General features: G+C 53.2%; 2 protein-coding genes across 3 annotated transcripts in view; both read right to left on the reverse strand.

Annotated features, from left to right (window-relative positions):
- Positions 1-1,144: 1,144 nt before the first annotated feature.
- Positions 1,145-7,367, reverse strand: MRPS23 (mitochondrial ribosomal protein S23). 2 transcript variants are annotated; one of them, XM_058675651.1, is made up of 5 exons: positions 7,258-7,367; positions 6,850-7,020; positions 2,149-2,226; positions 1,818-1,944; positions 1,145-1,343 (listed from the first exon to the last, which is right to left on the reverse strand). In XM_058675651.1, exons 1-5 carry the CDS (start codon positions 7,299-7,301, stop codon positions 1,194-1,196), a joined length of 570 nt encoding a protein of 189 aa, XP_058531634.1. In that variant the 5' UTR covers positions 7,302-7,367; the 3' UTR covers positions 1,145-1,193. The 2 variants fall into 2 exon arrangements, with proteins under 2 accessions (XP_058531634.1, XP_004591261.2); XM_004591204.2 differs by having other exon boundaries at positions 1,145-1,346; positions 7,258-7,366.
- Positions 7,368-17,683: 10,316 nt separating this feature from the next.
- The window catches only part of CUEDC1 (CUE domain containing 1), a 72,759-nt gene continuing 72,356 nt past the window's right edge, over positions 17,684-18,086 (reverse strand). The window contains exon 11 of the mRNA XM_058676147.1: positions 17,684-18,030. The gene's annotated coding sequence lies outside the window, so the exon portion shown is untranslated. The remainder of the gene's footprint in view (positions 18,031-18,086) is intronic.

Genomic DNA, 18,086 nt, shown 5'->3' on the forward strand with positions numbered 1-18,086 from the left:
AAAAAACACCTGGACACGTAAGCTTGGAGATGACACCCTCTCCTGCACTGTTCCTTTGAAAGCAGACCCCAGTCCTTCACCCATGCCCGGCCTCTTCCCAAGGCCTGCCAGCACACTCAGTAGCTAATAGTTGCCCAATTAATGTGTTTGAACGAATCCCATTTTCTTCCTCATCTAGAAGTCACAAATTCCCCAAAGAGCACTGAGGACCAAGGTGAAACGGCAGGGAAATGGCTGGGCTGGTAGCGGCTTCTGCCTCTCCTGCTCCTGCACCCACGCACGAGGGCATGAGCAGCGAGGTGAGGAGCCCACCCAGAGGGGACCAGCAGGCAGAGGAAATTCTAGGCAAGGAAGAACCAGGGAGAAAATCTGCACACCACTGAAAATAAGGAATCAAGCATTACCAGTAGCTGAAAATCATGGCTTGATTACAAACACGAAGGCTATGATCTCGGAGGTCTTTCTCAGTAAAACAGGGAAATGAGGAAGGCAGGACAGAGGGTGAGGGAGGGGGCAGGGAGGCAGGCTGCCAGTGGAGAGTGACAGCTGAGTTAGGGGGCACCTGGCCACCCCGTTCCCGACAGAGGTCAGCAGCGGTCAGTCCTCAGCTGGGGTAATTACTCATTCATCCGTTCCTCCAACAGAACAACAACACGCCACGTGTATGCCTGAGTCTCCCACACACCCGAGCTGTGAGATTCAAGTTACAGCTTTGTTCTCGGTCCATCACCAATTTTAGTTTCTCACCCTTACTGCAAGCCAAGTCAGCTTGGCCTCAAATTCAAAGCCAACAGTTCTGCTGCAAAAAGTATAAAGCTAATCTACAGAGAGAAGAGCTGGCAGAGGGACTACACCAAGTGTGGAGGTCAAAGTCAGATGGCGCAGTCACACAGCAGAGAATCCAGTGTAGCCAGCCCACTTGCAAGCTAAAACATCCAAGCAAGCCAGCTCCGAGTGAGTCCTGCTCGAACAGTCTTTACAGAGGCCTTGCCACATCATTTACAATTTCAAAGTCACTTTGCTTTATATGTAAAAGGAGTCTTTTATTTGTAATGTCCTAAAATTAAAGCTATTTCCAACCATGATGCTGCAACTAAGAGATGGCAAACATGATGCCTTGGCAATCCAGAGATGTTGTGTTCTGCTGTGTTTCCAGCTGTGCTTACAGCTTAGGCCTCATCTCCACACGGTCCTCAGGTGGGTGGGAGGCCACTCTCCTGCCCCTTGGATGCCGCCTCCTGTGGGGTCTGTGGCTCCTCCTTCAGTGTCTGGTCTTCTTCCTCCAAGGCCTGGGGTCTGCCACTCCCTGGTTCGGATTTCCTGGAACCACGACCACCTTCGTGCTGCTGAGAAAAGCCGGTACAAGTCAGTCCCATGCGGTATTCCTTCCTCTCCACCACCCTAACCAGGCACGCTCTGAAACTGAGTGAGCAACTTAGCACTAACATCTCAGGCCAGATTCTACCACGACAATGGGAAACATGACGAAAAGTCCTACAGAACCACAGTCTCAAAACTCCTCATGGTGAATCACTTGTTCTAAGAAACAGCCATTACCACAAAACTCCAGGATATTCAACCTAACAGTATCAGAGCTGGAGCTTAAAACACAAGCCAAGGGTGGAGGAAAAAAAAAAAACTTCAACTTGTGTCAAACAGGCAAGAATGCCAGTGACGTACTCATAGCTCTTGGGGCCAGTTCTGTGGCTTAGCAGGTAAAGTTGCCGTCAGGAACACTGCGTGAAGCTCTCTCTCTCTCTCTCTCTCCCTCCCTCTCTGTAACTCTAACAAGTAAATAAATACTTGAAAATACTCACAGTTCTTGCTTCTCCTACTCGTCGTAAAATGACACCTTCTGCCAACAAAGCCTTGCCTGTTTCCACAAATAACTTTTCTTCATCTGTTTCTCCAAGTTTCTGCAGCTCAATGTATTTCTCCACAAACCTGCAAGCTCAAGCAGTCACACCCTAGGTCTGTATGTCAGGGCTGTCAAGTCATGCACCACGCCCTCCCCTAATGGCTCTTCTAGAAGAAACATCTGTTTTCTCAAGTGGAATTCAACACAACTCCCCCCAACTGGTCACTCAACCAAAAGGGGGAGGGAGAGGGAGGAAGCAGAAGGAACCCAGGACTGGCACGGTCACTTACCGCTGACAGGTAGACTTGAAGTTTGGATTAAACAGATCAAAAGCTTTTGGGCCAGATCCATAGGCTGAATAAAACTTCCTGGAAAATACAAACACCACAATCTAAATCTCCACTCGAGGGTGTGCTCAAGAACAGAGCAAAGGGAACGTGCAATGACTGCTGGCATCCAAGGGGCAGGTCAGCAGGACCCACACAGCCTGGGCTCAGCAGGTTTTCCAATAAGCAATGTGTCTTCATGGTAAATGCATCCTCTGATCTGCTTTTCCAATAAAAATAAATAGATCTTAGAAAAAAAAAAATTGGAGTTAAAACGCTCACTTTGTAACGTTACCCTTTTTTCATCTTTCTCATTTTATATGAAAGGCAGACAGACAAGACAGAGCGCTCCTACCCACTGGTTCACTCCGCAATTGCCCACAGCCAGAACCGCGCCAGGCTGAGCCAGGCCCCCGGACTCCACCAGGTCCTCCAAGGGAGGGCAGGAACCCAAGCACTGGCGCATCACCTGCTGGTTTCCAGGGTACATATCAGCAAGAAGCTAATTCCATCAGAGTAGCTGGGACTTAAACCAAGCACTCCAATACACGATGTGAACATCCCACAGGAGCCTTAACCACTGCAACAAATGCCCACCCCAAAATAACCATTCTTCATTTTCTTTTTTTTTTTTTAAGATTTATTTATTTTGATTGCAAAGTCAGATATACAGAGAGGAGGAGAGACTGAGAGGAAGAGCTTCCATCCAATGACTCACTCCCCAAGTGACTGCAACAGCCAGAGCTGAGCCAATTCTAAGCCAGGAGCTCTTCCTGGTCTCCCACATGAGTGCAGGGTCCCAAGGCTTTGGGCTGTCCTCGACTGCTTTCCCAGGCCACAAGCAGGGAGCTGGATGGGGAGCGGGACTGCTGGGATTAGAACCGGTGCCCATATGGGATCCCGGCGCATTCAAGGCAAGGATTTTAGCCACTAAGCTATCACACCAGGCCTGAGATCTCCTATTTATTTTATTATTTTTAAAAGATTTATTTATTTTTATTGCAAAGTCACATATGCAGAGAGGAGGGGCGACAGAGAGAAAGATCTTCTGTCCAATGATTCACTCCCCAAGTGACTGCAACGAACAGAGCAGAGCTGATCTGAAGCCAGGAGCCTGGAGTCTCCTCCAGGTCTCCCACGCGGGTACAGAGTCCCAAGGCTTTAGGCCATTCTCTCTACTGCTTTCCCAGGCCAAGAACAGCGAGCTGGAAGGGACACGGGATTGCCAGGAAATAAATTGGTACCCATATGGGATCCCAGTGCAAGGCAAGGACTTTAGGCACTACGCTATTGCGCCGCGCCCCCACAATAACCATTCTTAAGGGAAAATTCAATGATACTTAATACACTCAGAGTCATTCAAGTATCACTTCCAAACCACTTTCATCACCCAGTAAGGAAGCCCTCTGTTCACTGAGCAGATAGGCCCACTTTCCCTCACTACAACTTGCCTTTTATCAGAATGTTCTTAGAAATCATTTTCAATTGGTTATACAGATCAATTCCAGTCCTTGGCCACTCCTCCACCTCCTCTTTAGCACACTGTGGAGGAAATTCAGACATGGCACTGCTGGACTGAGACATGTGTATCTGTAATTAAGCATTCTCTTGCCAAATTGCCTTCCAACGACTTTACAACTGTTACACCAGTGATATATGAATGCCTATTTCTAAATGCTTTGCCCAAAAAAACTTTCCAAGCTTTTGATTTTTTAAAAATTAGAAAAAAAAAAAAAAATGGGAGGTATCCAGTGACTAAATCCTCACCTTGCAAGCACCGGGATCTCATATAGGTGCCGCTTCGTGTCCTGGCTGCTCCACTTCCCATCCAGCTCCCTGTTTGTGGCCTGGGAAAGCAGTGCAGAATGGCCCAAAGCCTGCTGGAAGACCTGAAGAAGCTCCTGGCTCCTAGCTTTGGATCGGCTCAGCTAGGAGCCAGTGCAGCCACTTGGGGAGTTGATCAGCAGACAAAGGATCTTTCTGTCTTTCCTTTGAGTCTTCTGTAAAGAAGCTTCTCCGTAAAGCTTCTCCGTAAAGCTTCTTCTGTAAAGAACTTCTCTCTGTAAATCTGACTTTGTAATAAAAATAAATAAACTTAAAAAAAAAAAAGAAAAGGATTTATTGTTGACTTCTTTGCAGGGCAGTTACAGAGAGAGGAGGAGAGACAGAGAACCTTCCATCTGCTGTTACTCCCCAAACAGCCACAACGGCAGGGCGAGGCCAGGCCCGAGTCAGGAGCCAGGAGCGTCTTCAGGTGAAACTTACCTGCCTCTGCTTTCCCAAATGCATCAGCAAGGAGCTGGGTTGGAGGCCTAACAGCCAGACTCAAAGCAGCACCCTAAGGAGATGCCAGCGTCCCATGAGGAGACCGAACCCGTTACGCCACATGCCAGCTCCCAGATTTTGATTTTTGTCAACTTGGTAGGCTGAGAAACTATAACTTGTCATTTTAATTTTTTTTATGCAAGAGACTGGACCTCTGAAGCTTAAAAGCAAACAAAATTTCCTTTTCTGGGAATTCCTGTGTTATTTGTATTGCTTCTAACTGGTAGCTATTATGGACTGAACGTTTGTGTGACCCCCAACACACTGCAACCCTAATCCCCAGTGTGACGAGGTGTGTTGGGGCCTCTGGTAGGCAGAGCCCTCATGTTGCTTTTCACGGGCTTGTGGCCAGGATTCCATGAGCGCCAGTTCTTACCCTGGCAGCCCTGCTTTCCTTCCAGCTCCCTGCTTGTGGCTTGGGAAAGCAAGTCAAGGACGGCTCAATGTCTTGGGACCCTGCACCCGTGTGGAGACCCAGAAGAAGCTCCTGCCATTGCAGCCACCTGGGGAGAAAGCAAGCCTGCCCCAGGAGGAGAGAACCTGCCTCTTCTCCGCTCTCCACCCTGGGTGGAGAAGGAACAGGAAGGGCACCCTTATCAGAACAGCCGTGCTACCCCACGCCCTCTCAGTTCTAGAACTGCAAGAAACCCATCGGGGGCTGTGAGCAGCCTACTGGCTTACAGTGAGTTAGCACAGCAGCCCCAGCGGCCTGCAAGGACGCGGGGACAGTGGTTGCATTCTTACTGAATGATTAGCAAACTTAGTAGCATGTGAGCAGAAAATCAGTCCTTTGTGCAACACATTGCAAAAATGTGTCAGCTGTCCCCAGGTTTCACTCATGGTACTTATATATGGAGGGAAGTTTTCCTGTTTCTTTTATGGCTTCTGAGTGTTAAGTCATGCTCAGCAAGGCCTTGGTCATCAGACTGAAGCTCCCAGAAAAGTTACAACCTCACTTGCACACTTTCATTCTGATACACCTGGAATTTATTATAAGCTCTTAAAACTATCAAAAAACATCCTCCAAAACACCCCTCAAGGCAAAGGCTCCATGAATTACAAAAATCCAAGGCATTTCGGTATTAATACTAATAATACTGAACTACAAACAGGAAGTAGTAAAATAGTCCACATTCCACAATGCCACCCAGAGCAGAAGCATGAATGACTGAATGCTTCTGGTGCATAAATGAACACAAAACACCTTCATCAAACAGCATTTAATTCCCCCAGACCTCAGGCGTCACCCTGAGAACTTCCAAGTAAGAACAAACCTGCTCTACTACCTTAAAAAAGTGCTGGGGTTGGGGAGGGGTCCTTGAACGAGAGGTGTCTAGGCCCCAGTGGAGAATTCAAAGACTTCATAAACTCTGTTTGGGGCATCCAGGAACGGTAACAGGAGTAAAAGATATATATTCCCACCCAGCACTGGTCTCAACACCAGAAGAAGGGTGCACACAGGCTATGGGGGCTAAGGCTCCTGAGTGCTCAACAAGAAGGCAGAAGGAAGGCCTCTCTGTCTCTCTCTGCTTCCCGCAATGTAAAATCTGCCTTTCAATAAAAATAAACACATCTTTTATGTATATATATGTACATATATATATAAATTCTTTTTTATAAGGGGGAGGGTGGCACTGTGGCACAGTAAGCTTAGCTTCAGCCTGTGCCACTGGCATCCCTTATGGGTGCTGGTTCGTGTTCCAGATACTCCACTTCCCATCCAGTTCCCTGGTTATGGCCTGGGAAAGCAACGAAGGATGGCTCAAGTGCTTGCATGGGTCCCTGCGCCTGCGTGGGAGACCCGGAAGACACTCCTGGCTTCCCATCAGCCACTTGGCATGTGGGGAATGAACCAGCAGATGGAAGATCTCCATTTCTCTCGCTCCCTCTTCTTTCTGTAACTATGCCTTTCAAGTAAAAAGAAATTTAAAAATTCAAAAGTTTTTTTTTTTAAGTCTGCACTATTTTAGCTAAACAAGTCTAGTGGTAGAAACCCAGCCTAAAGAAATAGAAAGTGTTTAGGACAGATATTATTTTAACAGAATTCTTTGTACCATGTAGCTGATCAGGTCAAGACACAGAGCACAGGATGAATGCAAACAGAACAAATGCTGTCAGTAATCACAAAGGCGTCCTTTGCGCGGGACACTAAACTGAAAACCTTATGCATTATCGTGTGGAACCTTCGCAAAGTCACACAGCGGGGTCCGCTGTCTAGGGACGTGGGCTCCCAGGTGTCCGCTGCCCACCCCAGTCCTGTAAGCGCCCTCCCGGGGCGAGGACGTGGACTCCTCCTCATGGCCGGCCTCCCTCCCGCCGCCCCGGGCCGTGTCCACTCACGCTCGCACGCGGTCCTCGTGGTACAGGATGTCCTGGACGGGCGCCCTGGCCTTGCCGTACCGCAGGCGGGGCCTCCGGAAGACCGGCTCCCTCAGCGGGGGGAAGGCGTCGTACACATCGAACCACAGAGGCTTCTTCTTCAACACCCCGGCCCGCATCAGGTCCCGCGTCCTGGAGGCGCGGACAGGGCCGGGGTCGGCGGACAGAAGCGGGATCCCCCACCTGCCATCCCGTCCACTCCACAGATCCACCTGACAGCCAAGCAGAGGGCGGGCGCGGGGACCCCACCCAGCTACCCCAGTCACCCCTAGTCACCCCGTCACCCCATCACCCCGGTCATCCCGTCACCCCATCACCCTGGTCACCCCGGTCACCCCGTCACCCCGCGCCCCGGCTCCGCGCACGCACCGTGAGAACACACTGCCCACCGTTTCCAGCCGGCTCCCTGCCATCCTGGGAGCCCTGGTCTGGAGCACAACCTGCCCCTACCGGAACCGGAACCGGAACCGGAAGCTGCCGCGGCAGGCTAAGGGAACCGAAGTCGCTGGCCGAGCGAGGATCGTCTGGAGGCCCTCGGGAGAGCGGACCAGGCAGAAGCAGATGATAGGCCGATCGTGGAGCGACTGCTCGTGTTCAGACAGCAGCACTCGAGAGCAGAGGCAGGGAGCGGCTGGAGCCGGGAGAAGCAGGAGGGGAGGGAGTCGTGGTGAAGGTGCTTGGCTCTGGCCTGGCCGAGCCGCATCCTCTGCAGCAGGTGGGACTGCACCGGGAGGCCGCTGTTGGGAAGAGGCGGGGCAACCAGTAGGTTAGTAAAAGCCTAACTGCTAGGCAAACCTAACTGAAGGCAAACCCGGAACGGGGCAGTCGCTCTCCCAGGGACCCCAGGCCTCAATCTCCTGCCTTTATCCCTCCCTTGGTGAGGAGAGTAGGGGGACACCCGCACCTGCAGGAAAAGTGGTGCCCTCCGCCACCCGAGGCATCGTGGGCTGGCATCCTCTGGGGAAAGCAGGCTCTCATGGTTAAACTGCTGAAAAATATAAACTGTGGGCCACACAACCTTTGGCCCAGCGGCCTCGCATAGGCTTTGCAACATTGTAGTGTCAAGAAGAAGAAATGCAACAAGTGGAAATGCTAGTTCATGTGCTTTGTGGGTTCCTATGTACTGTTAATGTGTGCCAGCCAGGCCCGTGTCTGTGAGTACCCGGTTTAATGTTCTTAATAGATGGTTCATGCAAAACAGGGAAGCCCCTTTAGTGGGATGCCCACCTGTCCGAGTGGGCGGGGAGTGGATTGCTGAAGTTGTATGGAAGGATGGACACACAGGACGGTGGATGCGGAATTACCTTTGTAGAGTTGGACTTGCAAAGAGTTTGCATTCATAGTTCAACTTTATTTGCAAAGATTTATTTTATTTGAAAGGCAGGGTTTTAGCGAGAAAGATCTTCGATTGGCTGGTTCACTCCCCAAGTGACTGAGCGGATCTGAAGCCAGGAACCAGGAGCGTCTTCCAGCTCTCCCATGCAGGTGCAAGGTCCCAAGGCTTTGGGCCATCCTCTACTGCTTTCCCAGGCCACAGGCAGGAAGCTGGATGGGAATTGGAGCGGGTACCCAGCCACCGCTCTGTGGTTGAACTTTTTAATATAGTGCCACATACAGAATCTCCAGGGAGCCCATTGTGTTATCTCCCTGATCCTCCTCTGAAGTGCTGAGGCCACAGGAGGTTAAGTAACCTGTTGGGACAGCTGATCCAGCCAGGCCTGCAAGCCCGCAGGGCCCCTTCCAGGCCCCACAGCACCTGGAAGCTGAGGTGAGCAGAAGGTGGGTGTGGCACACTGCTGCATGGCAGAGGCTGGGGCTGCGCTGGGAGGTGTGGGTCTCTGGAGCTGAGAGGAGAGAGCAGGGCTCTGGCCCCGGTGGGCTGCCGGGGAAAGCGCCCCGTCCTGGGCAGGTCTGGAAGACTTGGCTCTGGGTGGAATACATGCACTCCCAGCTAAATGTAGTCTTTCCAGCCTCCAGGCAGCTTTCTAATTCTGTCCAAGCCAGCGCTATCTGCCAGTCCAGATTACAAACACATCCTGGCTGAGGCTTGAGTGGTTGCTGCTGCTAACGAATTAAGGGAGTTTAGTCTAAGTTCAAGGAGGGAAGGAATTGCCAGGTGGGAATCTTCTAAGTTATCTGGTGTGCCCCCTTCCTCTTCTGGACCTGGAAGAGCAAAATGCTGTGAGCAGAGTCAGGCAGAAGGGAATCTTGGGGAGACCCCTAAGTCTGCAGCCAGAAGCCCATGGGCAGATTGGGAGTGCGGGGCTTTCTGTCCTTTTGGGTGGCATGCTCAGTCTCTCAGGTCTGCAGGGGCCTGGACTGTCCCACCCAATCATCCCACCTCCTGCTGCAGTAGGTAGATGTGTTAAAGATAAGGAGAAGGGTACCTGCGAGCTTTCCAGAGGCTGTATTCCTACTGCTCCACCACATCACCACGCAATGTGCCCACTGATCCACCATGTGACTGCTCAGGCCTCTGTCACTACGCAGAGGGCAGCATCAAATACCCTCGTGGTTTCCTGCCACCCGTGTCGAGCTGGCATCCCAGGTATGCCAGGGAGCCATGGGTCCTGGGCTTCCACTGCTGTGTGAGGGGCTGATTGCTGCCTGGATGACATCCATAGACTGTGGTCTGTCATCCCATGGTGTCAAAGTACCCATCTGGCCCTGTGTGAGTCCCTGGGAAGCCAGCGGCCAGCAGAGGGACAGGGTCATTGGACTGCTCAACTACGTCCTCAGGGACCTGCCAGTTGGAGGGAATGTCCAAGGGCTTGCATGTCAAGGGCTTGAATGTCCAAAGGGCTTGCTGGGACAGCAGCAACAAGAGACCAGCTGGGAGCTCCCACTTCCACAGGCTGATGGCACAGTGGACACTGACCACCAGCCTCCTGTCTTCCAGGGCCTGTCTCCTGGCCTGTGGCCAGCCGGCTTCTGCCTGGGTCCCCACAAGTAGCCATGTCCTGATCACCTCTCTTCACATGGACATTAGTCATACTGACCGGGTTAAGGCCCACTCAAATGGCCCCATTTTAACCTGATGGCCTCTTTAAGGACCCTACATTTGAATACATCATATTCATAGGTGCTAGGGGGTTAGGACCTACATGAGTTCTGGGGAACACCCTTCAGCTCTGAAGGTTGATCCATAAGGGTTTATGCCGAGTAGTCCCCATATGTTAGGCAGGACCCCTCCTATGAGCTGACTGCGCCCCTGAGTCACAGGCTGTCTGCTCCCTGCTAGATTCCCAGTGTCCCCCCTGCCCCCTGCGAGAAAGAAGAGTGTGGCCATGCCTGGATGCCCTGGCACCCTCTCTGCACAGTGCAGGCACTGGGTGCTTGCCCCACTCTGTACTAGCCTAAGAAGATGGCATAGTGGATGTCAGGCCAGCCCTGTGGCCACCCTGCCCTTGACCCACTCTGTGTAAGCAGTGCCCGGGAGGTTACCAGATAAGAGGGAGGCGTTTCCCCATAATGAGACAAGCTCCTATAAGCGAACAGCCCAGTGCATTAATGGTGCAGGCTTCTAAGGCAGAGAGCTGCAAGCAGGGAGCGAGGCACTGGGTGCTTATAAACTGTGTGTGGGGGCCCAGCATATCAGCCTAGTGCCTAAAGTCCTCACCTTGCATGCACTAGGATCCCATATGGGTCCTGGCTACTCCACTTCCCATCCAGCTCCCTGCTTGTGGCCTGGGAAAGCAGTCGAGGACGGCCCAAAGCCTTGGAACCCTGCACACGTGTGAAAGACCCGGAAGAAGCTCCTGGCTCCTGGCTCCTGGCTTCGGGTTGGTGCAGCTCTGGCTTTTGCAGCCACTTGGGGAGTGAATCAGCGGATGGAAGGTCTTTCTCTGTCTCCTTCTCTGTGTAAATCTGACTTTCCAATAAAAATAAATAAATCTAAGAGAGAGAAAGAAAGAAACTGGGTGTGCGGAGCTCCCATCATGGTGCAGAAGGTTCAGCCACTGCCTGTGCCACCAGCAGCCCAGAGGAACACTGGTTCAAGTCCTGGCTGTTCCTAGAATGGTGCTTAGGGCCCTGCACCCTTGTGGAGGTCCCAGGTGGAGTTCTGGGGTCCAGGCTGCCACCTGGCCCGGCCCGTTATTGCTAGTGTTGGAGAATAGAGTAGAGGATGAAAGATCTCTGTGTCTATGTGTCTGTCTTTCAAATAAATGTAATGAATCTTCTTAAAAGGAGAGGTGTGGGGAGGGGTGATTGAGTCACCACGTGGAACGCCTGCACACCCTATCCAAGCGCCTGGGCACAGGTCCCCACACTGCTCCCAATGCGAGCCCTTGGGGGCAGTAAGGATGGCTCAAGAAGCTGGGCCCCTGACTCTGGCCTGTCCCAGCCGTAGCCACGGAGGACATCTGGGAAGTGGGTTAATAATGGGAGATCTCGGGCCCGGTGCAGTAGTGTACTGGTTAAAGTCCTCGCCTTAAATGTGCCGGGATCCCATATGGGCGCCGGTTCTAATCCTGGCAGCTCCAATTCCCATCCAGCTCCCTGACTGTGGCCTAGGAAAGCAGTCAAGGATGGCCCAAAGCCTTAGAACCCTGCACCGTGTGGGAGACCAGGAAGAAGCTCCTGGCTCCTGGCTTCAGATCAGCTCAGCCCCAGCCATTGCGGCCAATTGGGAAGTGAACCATTGGGTGGAAGCTCTTTCTCTCTGTCCTCTCTGTATACCTGCCTTTCTAATAAAAAATAAATATATAAAAAAATTAAAAATAAATGGGAGCTCTCAATCCTCTGTGTTACTCTGCCTGTCTAAATAAATAAACAACAATGGGAAAGCAAGGGAACAGTGGTCCACTTTGAGTCAGCAGAGCCCGGGGCCATGCCTGAAGAGTCTTAGACCCCAACAAGGAGGCCGAAGCTCCTAGGGGGGAGGGGGCCCCTCTCCACACTGGCTCCTCAGCCTCTTTCTAGGAAGTCAGCTCATTGGGGTATCAGTCCCTAGCACCCCCTCAGTGCCCAGACCTGGGCCTTCATTCCCCAAGCTTCTGTCTCCCCCAGCTGTGTGTCCTAACTGCTCCGAGGGCCGAGTCTGTCTAACAGGGCCTCTTTGATGGCAGGACCCAGGGCTCTCATCCCCGCCTCCACACTGGGCCGGACGTGAGGTCTTTCGGAGAGCTTTTCCAGAATACATAGATGGATGAAGCCGCACTGGGAGAATGGGCTGTGCTCCTCCCTCCCTAGGCCCTGTGCTCCTCTTCCCTAATCCCACAGGAGGGGGCTGGCCGGAGGTACCCCCCACCCCGCCATGCCCTGAGCTCCACCTCCAGGTAGCTCTCTTGCTCCATGCCTTGGCCCTCGGTGTGCTGACCATGAAATGCAGCTGAACCCAGAGCCTGGCGCGGTGCTGCGTCATGAACACCCACAGAGGGCTCCAAGCAGGCCTGGCATGTGGCAGCTGTCCAGGACACATGAACCTGAGGACAATGACACAACGATGCTGACTTCCGCTCAGGGTCACCAGCATCCCCCAGTGAGACCCACCTAGAAGTCTGCAAGTTGTGTTTGCTGAAGGCAGTTTGTAAAAACTAACAGTGTGACTTGATATGGGGAGCTGGACAGACTGTGTCTGAAATTTTGAGTTCATAGACTCTGGTGCTGGAGACCGAGGTCAAACTCTGCAAGCCATGGTCTGTGAGTGGGCACGAGTCCAAGACCAAGGTCAAGGCCTGCGGGCAAGAGTCCCACACACAGGACTGTGTGCTACTGGACATCCTTGGGACATTAACATGCTGACTTCTGTTCTTGGTTCACGCTGTTGCTTTCTGATCCTCATTCATTACCAGCACTGGCTGGTTAACATCAATGTGGGAGGTAGTTGTCAATATTTGTGGCATATAGACTCCTGTAATTTGATTCCCCAAGCAGGGCGATAAAAGATTGAGACAGCAAGCCTTCTAGGTCACCCTCCTTCCTCAGAGAAGGGAGCTGCCCACTTTTGTGTCTATCTTGTGTCTGTTTCTTGTGTCATTTCTTATTTTCTCAGTTGCAAGTTGTCCCATCTCCAACCCTGGTCATGCCGCTGTGGGCAGCAGAAATATTCATGTAGCTTCCCAGTCTTCACCCCCAGGAGGATCAGGCACTTTCTGCCCACACCTGCCCTGGGAGTACCACCTTGGCTCCTCACAGCCAAGGCAATCGAGGCAGCACTCCTGCCTCTGTTGGCGAGGTCGCTCTGGTGTCTTGCAGCCCATCACAGATGAGGCCTCTAGAAGGCAGGCATTTCAGAGGTGCTATGGACCCTACTTTTCCTCTGGAAATCAGGGCCACTTGCTCTTCTGCACACACATGAACCTCCCGGGACCATTGGAAGGGTACACCCCAACTCCACAGGCCGAGGGGGAGACCTGAGCCTCCACATTTCTAGCAAGTCAGTAGGCTGATGCCCGTGTTACCTGGGTAACCAACTCACCCACTCTGCCCTGGCCTTGCCCAGCTTGGGTGTTAAAAGTTCTGTGTCCAGGGATACCAGAGCAGCGGGTTCCTGTATGCAAAGACTACACTTGAATACCAAGGTCGTAGCAAGGCGTGCTCGCAATTCCATATTCCTGAGTCCCTGGAATAATCTGGAAAGGACACCCGACTCCAGGCATCACTCTCCAGGCAGAGTGGATGCTTACATAATCCTAGTAGCCCTTTAAGCAAAACACAATTGTTTTGCAAATTTTACGAAATGCATTGCTATGTGGACGAAGTACATTGCATTCTGCCCAACAGGTGCTCAATCTGGGGAAAAGGTATTAGGTCTTTTAGGGGCCAGTGACTGCCACTTCTATAGTATAGCCACCAGGGGGCAGTATGTTTACACACTCTTCCTCAGGCTGTCCCTCCCCCACCTCCCCGCCCCATCCCAGCTCCAGAAATTTCCAACTCTTCCTCCAGCTGGCCCAGCCGGCTCACCCGTGAGCTAATCTGTGCTGTGATCATGGACATAAGGAGTTCAGGCATTCCAGAACCAACACTGGCTGCCCTGGTCATCATAAAGTAATTTTTGAGCATTGGCCCTTTCTGAGCTCACCAACCTGTACAGGGTTTGTGAATTTCATTTCCTGTCCCCCACCCTGACATAGCTTAGTAGTTAGGCATCGGCCCTGGAACTGAAGTGCAGTTCCAGCCCAAGCCCTACACTGATGGTGGGTGTTGGGGGGTAAGGACCTCAGCCTGTCTGGGTGATGAGAGCACCTTGTTTCAAGTAACCACTGTGGGGATTCGGGAAGTGCCACCTGCCAGTGCCCCCAGAACGACTTGCACTGGAGAGCACCAGCCCACATCTGTCTCCTGTCACCAACCAGGTAGTCCAAACCAGTGGAGGAAGGGTAGAGTCTGGCAGTGAATACCAGGACACGGCAGTTCCCAAGAGCCTTCCTAATGCAATAAAAACATATATTTAAAAAAAAAAAAAAAGATCCTTCCTGTTGGGCCTGAGCCACAGCGACTCCCAGCACGGAGGGCAGGGGCTGCTGGCTGTGTCATACCCTGGACAACTCCCATTGGCATGAAGACACTAGACAAATCTGCGAGTGTCCCCTTGTAGCTACCTGGAACCCATGTTCCCAGATGAGCACGGAGCCCGGGGCAGGAAGCTGGGGCCATGATCTGGTACATGGGTTTCATCTGGGGGGCAGGGGCTTTTGCATTCTGTTATCCCTGGTCCCCTCAATTTCATCACAATAACAGGCAAAACAGTCCCTGGCTCTCCTGCTCGGCTGCATGCTGGAATCCCCTGAGGTTTTACCATCCGAGTCCCTGGTGAAACCAAGCCAATTTGACCAGCCTCTTGGGGCCAGGGCACACACACTGCAGATTGCCATGCACAGCAAGTGTGAATGCCAGCATGGTTGAGAAATGCGTCCCAAGCTTCCATGCGCATGCAAGGCAGCTGAGGAGGGAGAATGCACGCTGACTCAGTAGGTGTGGGTACAGGCCGACATCCCGCGCTTCTAACCAACTCCCTCATCATTCCGATGTCCGACAGCAGCGCTGTCGACCTGTGGGTCTCAAGCCTGAGCAGGCATCAGTAGCCTCCGCAGGGCTTGGAGCACACACCCTGGTTTCAGACTCCACCGATAGCATGCATTTCACCAGCTGTCCGTTGACGGCAGCGCTGCCGGGGCCTGGGGCCTGCTCTGAGGTGGAGAGGCAGCCCTGGGCTCGCTGGGCTGGAGGCACCCCTGGTTCTGCGCTCCTGGGGAAGCTACTTGGCCTCTCTGGATTGCCATTGCATCATTTATAGAAAGTGATCGTGGATGGCTGGGCAAGATGGACAGGGTGAATCAGAAACTGACTGCAGAGTGTGCTGGTCCTTGTTGCTTGATGGCAACCGGATTCCACACAGGGATAAGCGTCTGGGGAAGGAGTTAGGATGCTGCTCCACATTCTCCTATCAGATTCAAACACCAGCTCCACCTGGAGTCCAGCTTCCTGCTGATGCAAACCCCAGGAGGCAGCAGCTGATGCCCAAATTCTTGAGTCCCTGCCACCCACATGGAGCTTCTGTCTCTCCTTAGCGTGGCCCAGCCCAGATATTGTGCACATTTGGGAAGTAAAACAGTGGGTGGGAGATTTTCTCTCTGTATGTCTGCCTCTGTATCTCTTCAAACAAAAAGAAAATAACTTTTCAAATGTTATAGCCCCTGGGTTGTTGATGTAATTGGCCTGGGGCATTGAACATTGGGAATTTTTTCTTAAAGGTGCGCAGGTAATCCTGTTCATTCAGTGCTAGGTCCTGGCCTGCTGGCATGACACCCTCAGTTAACTTGCATTAGAATCACAGATTGCTGCAGTCACCCCACACTCTGATTCAGTGGCACATGGTATTTCTCACAGGTTGCTGGCAGTGCTGGCACCACACTCCAGGAGCTACTCTAAGCCACAGGCTTCAGAGTGCAGCAGAGCCAGTTGGGGGGTAACTCAGTTTGTCTGCAATGGCCCGTGTATAGCATCACCACCTGTTCAGGCATGCCACAGGAGGAATGCACTGTGTGTGACTGGGAGTACAGCCAGGCCCGTGGAACTCAGGAACCTCTTTGTAAAGGAGGGCAGGGAGAGGGCATGGGGCCACTGGGCTCATAGCGTCCAGCGCAGGGTGGAGCAGCTGCGGCCAGGTGATCTGGAGCCCAGGAACAAGATGTCCGGTTGGAAGCCACAAGGTCTTCGGCTCAGCATCAAGAACTTTGTCACCTTGCAAACTGCCCCTCTGAGAAGGGAATCACTTTCTCTTTCCATGGCCTGTGTCCTGTCTGCACGGCAGGAAGTGTCCTAGCCAAGCTGGAGACAGGGACACCGAGGGCCACGGGCCTTGTCTCGAAGCCTTCCATTGCACTGCCCCCGCCACTAATCCAGATGCTTTCTGTTTATTGTGTGGAGTCCTCCGGAGCTTTGGCAACAGGCTCTGCTACCTGGTGGTGATGGCGTTTCTTTTGACCATTTGCTGAGGAAAAGTAAACTGCTTGCTAACAGCAAGGCAAGGGCGCAGTGTGGAGCCAGCAGGTGGGCATCCAGCAAGGCTGTGGGGTGTGGGTGACAGAAGCGCAGAACGTGGAGCCCGAGGGGGGCTGATACCCAGCTGGCTACTGAGGACGGACCAGGAGGAGGTCCACAGACACGGCAGAGGCCAAACCCTGTCCCAGGCCAGGAGGAGGGACGATAGGGAGTGGTACCGCCCAAGCCGCCAGCACATCACAGCACCACAAAGAGAACAGCAAGTCTTTATTACAGGAATTTCTAGGAAACAGTTCCAAGAAAAAAAAAAAACACATCAGAGGGAAAATAATAATAATAATAATAATAACAAGGCAACACACACACTCACACACACAGAGATGTGGGGCCCTGACGTGGGGAGGGGTCAGAGCCAGGAGTCCCAAGCTGCTCCTTGGGAGCCTCTCGGGGTGGTGGGGACAATCAAGGACAGGCGGCTCACTTGGCACTTGTAGGGGCTCAGTGCCAGCGCCATGCCTCCAAACTTGGTCAGTTTGCCACGTGGGGCCACGGAGCAAGGAACGCCCAGAAAGAACCCGTGTGCTTGTCTTCCATCCCATCCCCCACCGTGTCTGGTCACCTCGGAGCCACCTGAGGCCACCAGGATGGCCCCACTGCCTTCGGATCTGATGCCCGCCCAGGTGTTCTCACTCTCAGAAAGGTCAGTATGTTCCCAAGTCGGGGGAGGAGCCAGGGACACTGGGCGGCCTCCCTGCCCGTGCACGGCATGTGGGTGCACCTGGAATCCAAGTTTTCCTTTGAAGCCCACCTTTGCTGTTGACCTTGCTCTTGGCAAGGGGCCCCTGGCAGGCCCTGCTGCCTTTGGTGCTCACACCCAGGCCGCCAGCTCCTTCTCCTGGCTCTGCAGCCCTGCGCCTTTCCTCTGGGTCCCTCCAGAACCCAACTCCATCCAGCTGGGACGCCTGCCCCTGGGAACCTCCACTGCTACGTGACCCCAGAACAGGCCCAGTCTCCACCTAGCCCAAGGACTTGGGCAGCTCTGGGGAGGTGGTGGGAGGGGACACCCTGTCCATCCCTGCAGGGCACAAGAGGATGGCCTGTCAGCAGGCTGTCCCTCCTCCAGGGAGTGACCCTGTAGTTGCCCAGGCTGCCAGCTAAGAAGCAGGAGGCCATGGAAGGGAGCAAGAAGTGGGGGACCAGGCTGATCCTGAGCCCCAGGAAAAGTGGGAGATACCAGGGAGGCAGGGAGAAGGCAGGAGGGAGGGAGGCAGGGAGAAGGCAGGAGGGAGGGAGGCAGGGAGAAGGCAGGAGGGAGGGAGGCAGGGAGAAGGCAGGAGGGAGAGAGGGAGGGAGGGAGGAAGGTCTGGCAGTCAAAGAGCCTCTGGTGGGTCATCCTGACCTTGCCAGCTGCAACCTGGGCCTGTTTCCAGAACTGGTTCTTTCTTTTCTTTTCTTTTTTTAAAAGGGTGGTTCCTCCATTTCCACTCCTGGCCGTGGAAAAGCCAGGCTGTAGAAGTGGACCCCAGGTCCTTCCTCAAGTCACAGGCTAGGACTCAAGCGTGCTGGGTCCAGCGGGAAGTGGCAGTGGCTGGCTGATGGCCAGAGGGCCTCGGGCAGTGAGCACCGTGTGTCCTGCTGCAGCGGCGGCCTCAGCCGGTGTCCCCAGCGGGTCAGAAGAGCAGCTGCCAGCCTCTGGTAGGGAGAAAAAGACAGGGAAGCACTGCTGCTGTTTTCACAGGATCCCAGCG

Source organism: Ochotona princeps, chromosome 17 (genome assembly GCF_030435755.1).
Source record: "Ochotona princeps isolate mOchPri1 chromosome 17, mOchPri1.hap1, whole genome shotgun sequence".
In the NCBI taxonomy this organism is placed as follows: domain Eukaryota; kingdom Metazoa; phylum Chordata; class Mammalia; order Lagomorpha; family Ochotonidae; genus Ochotona; species Ochotona princeps.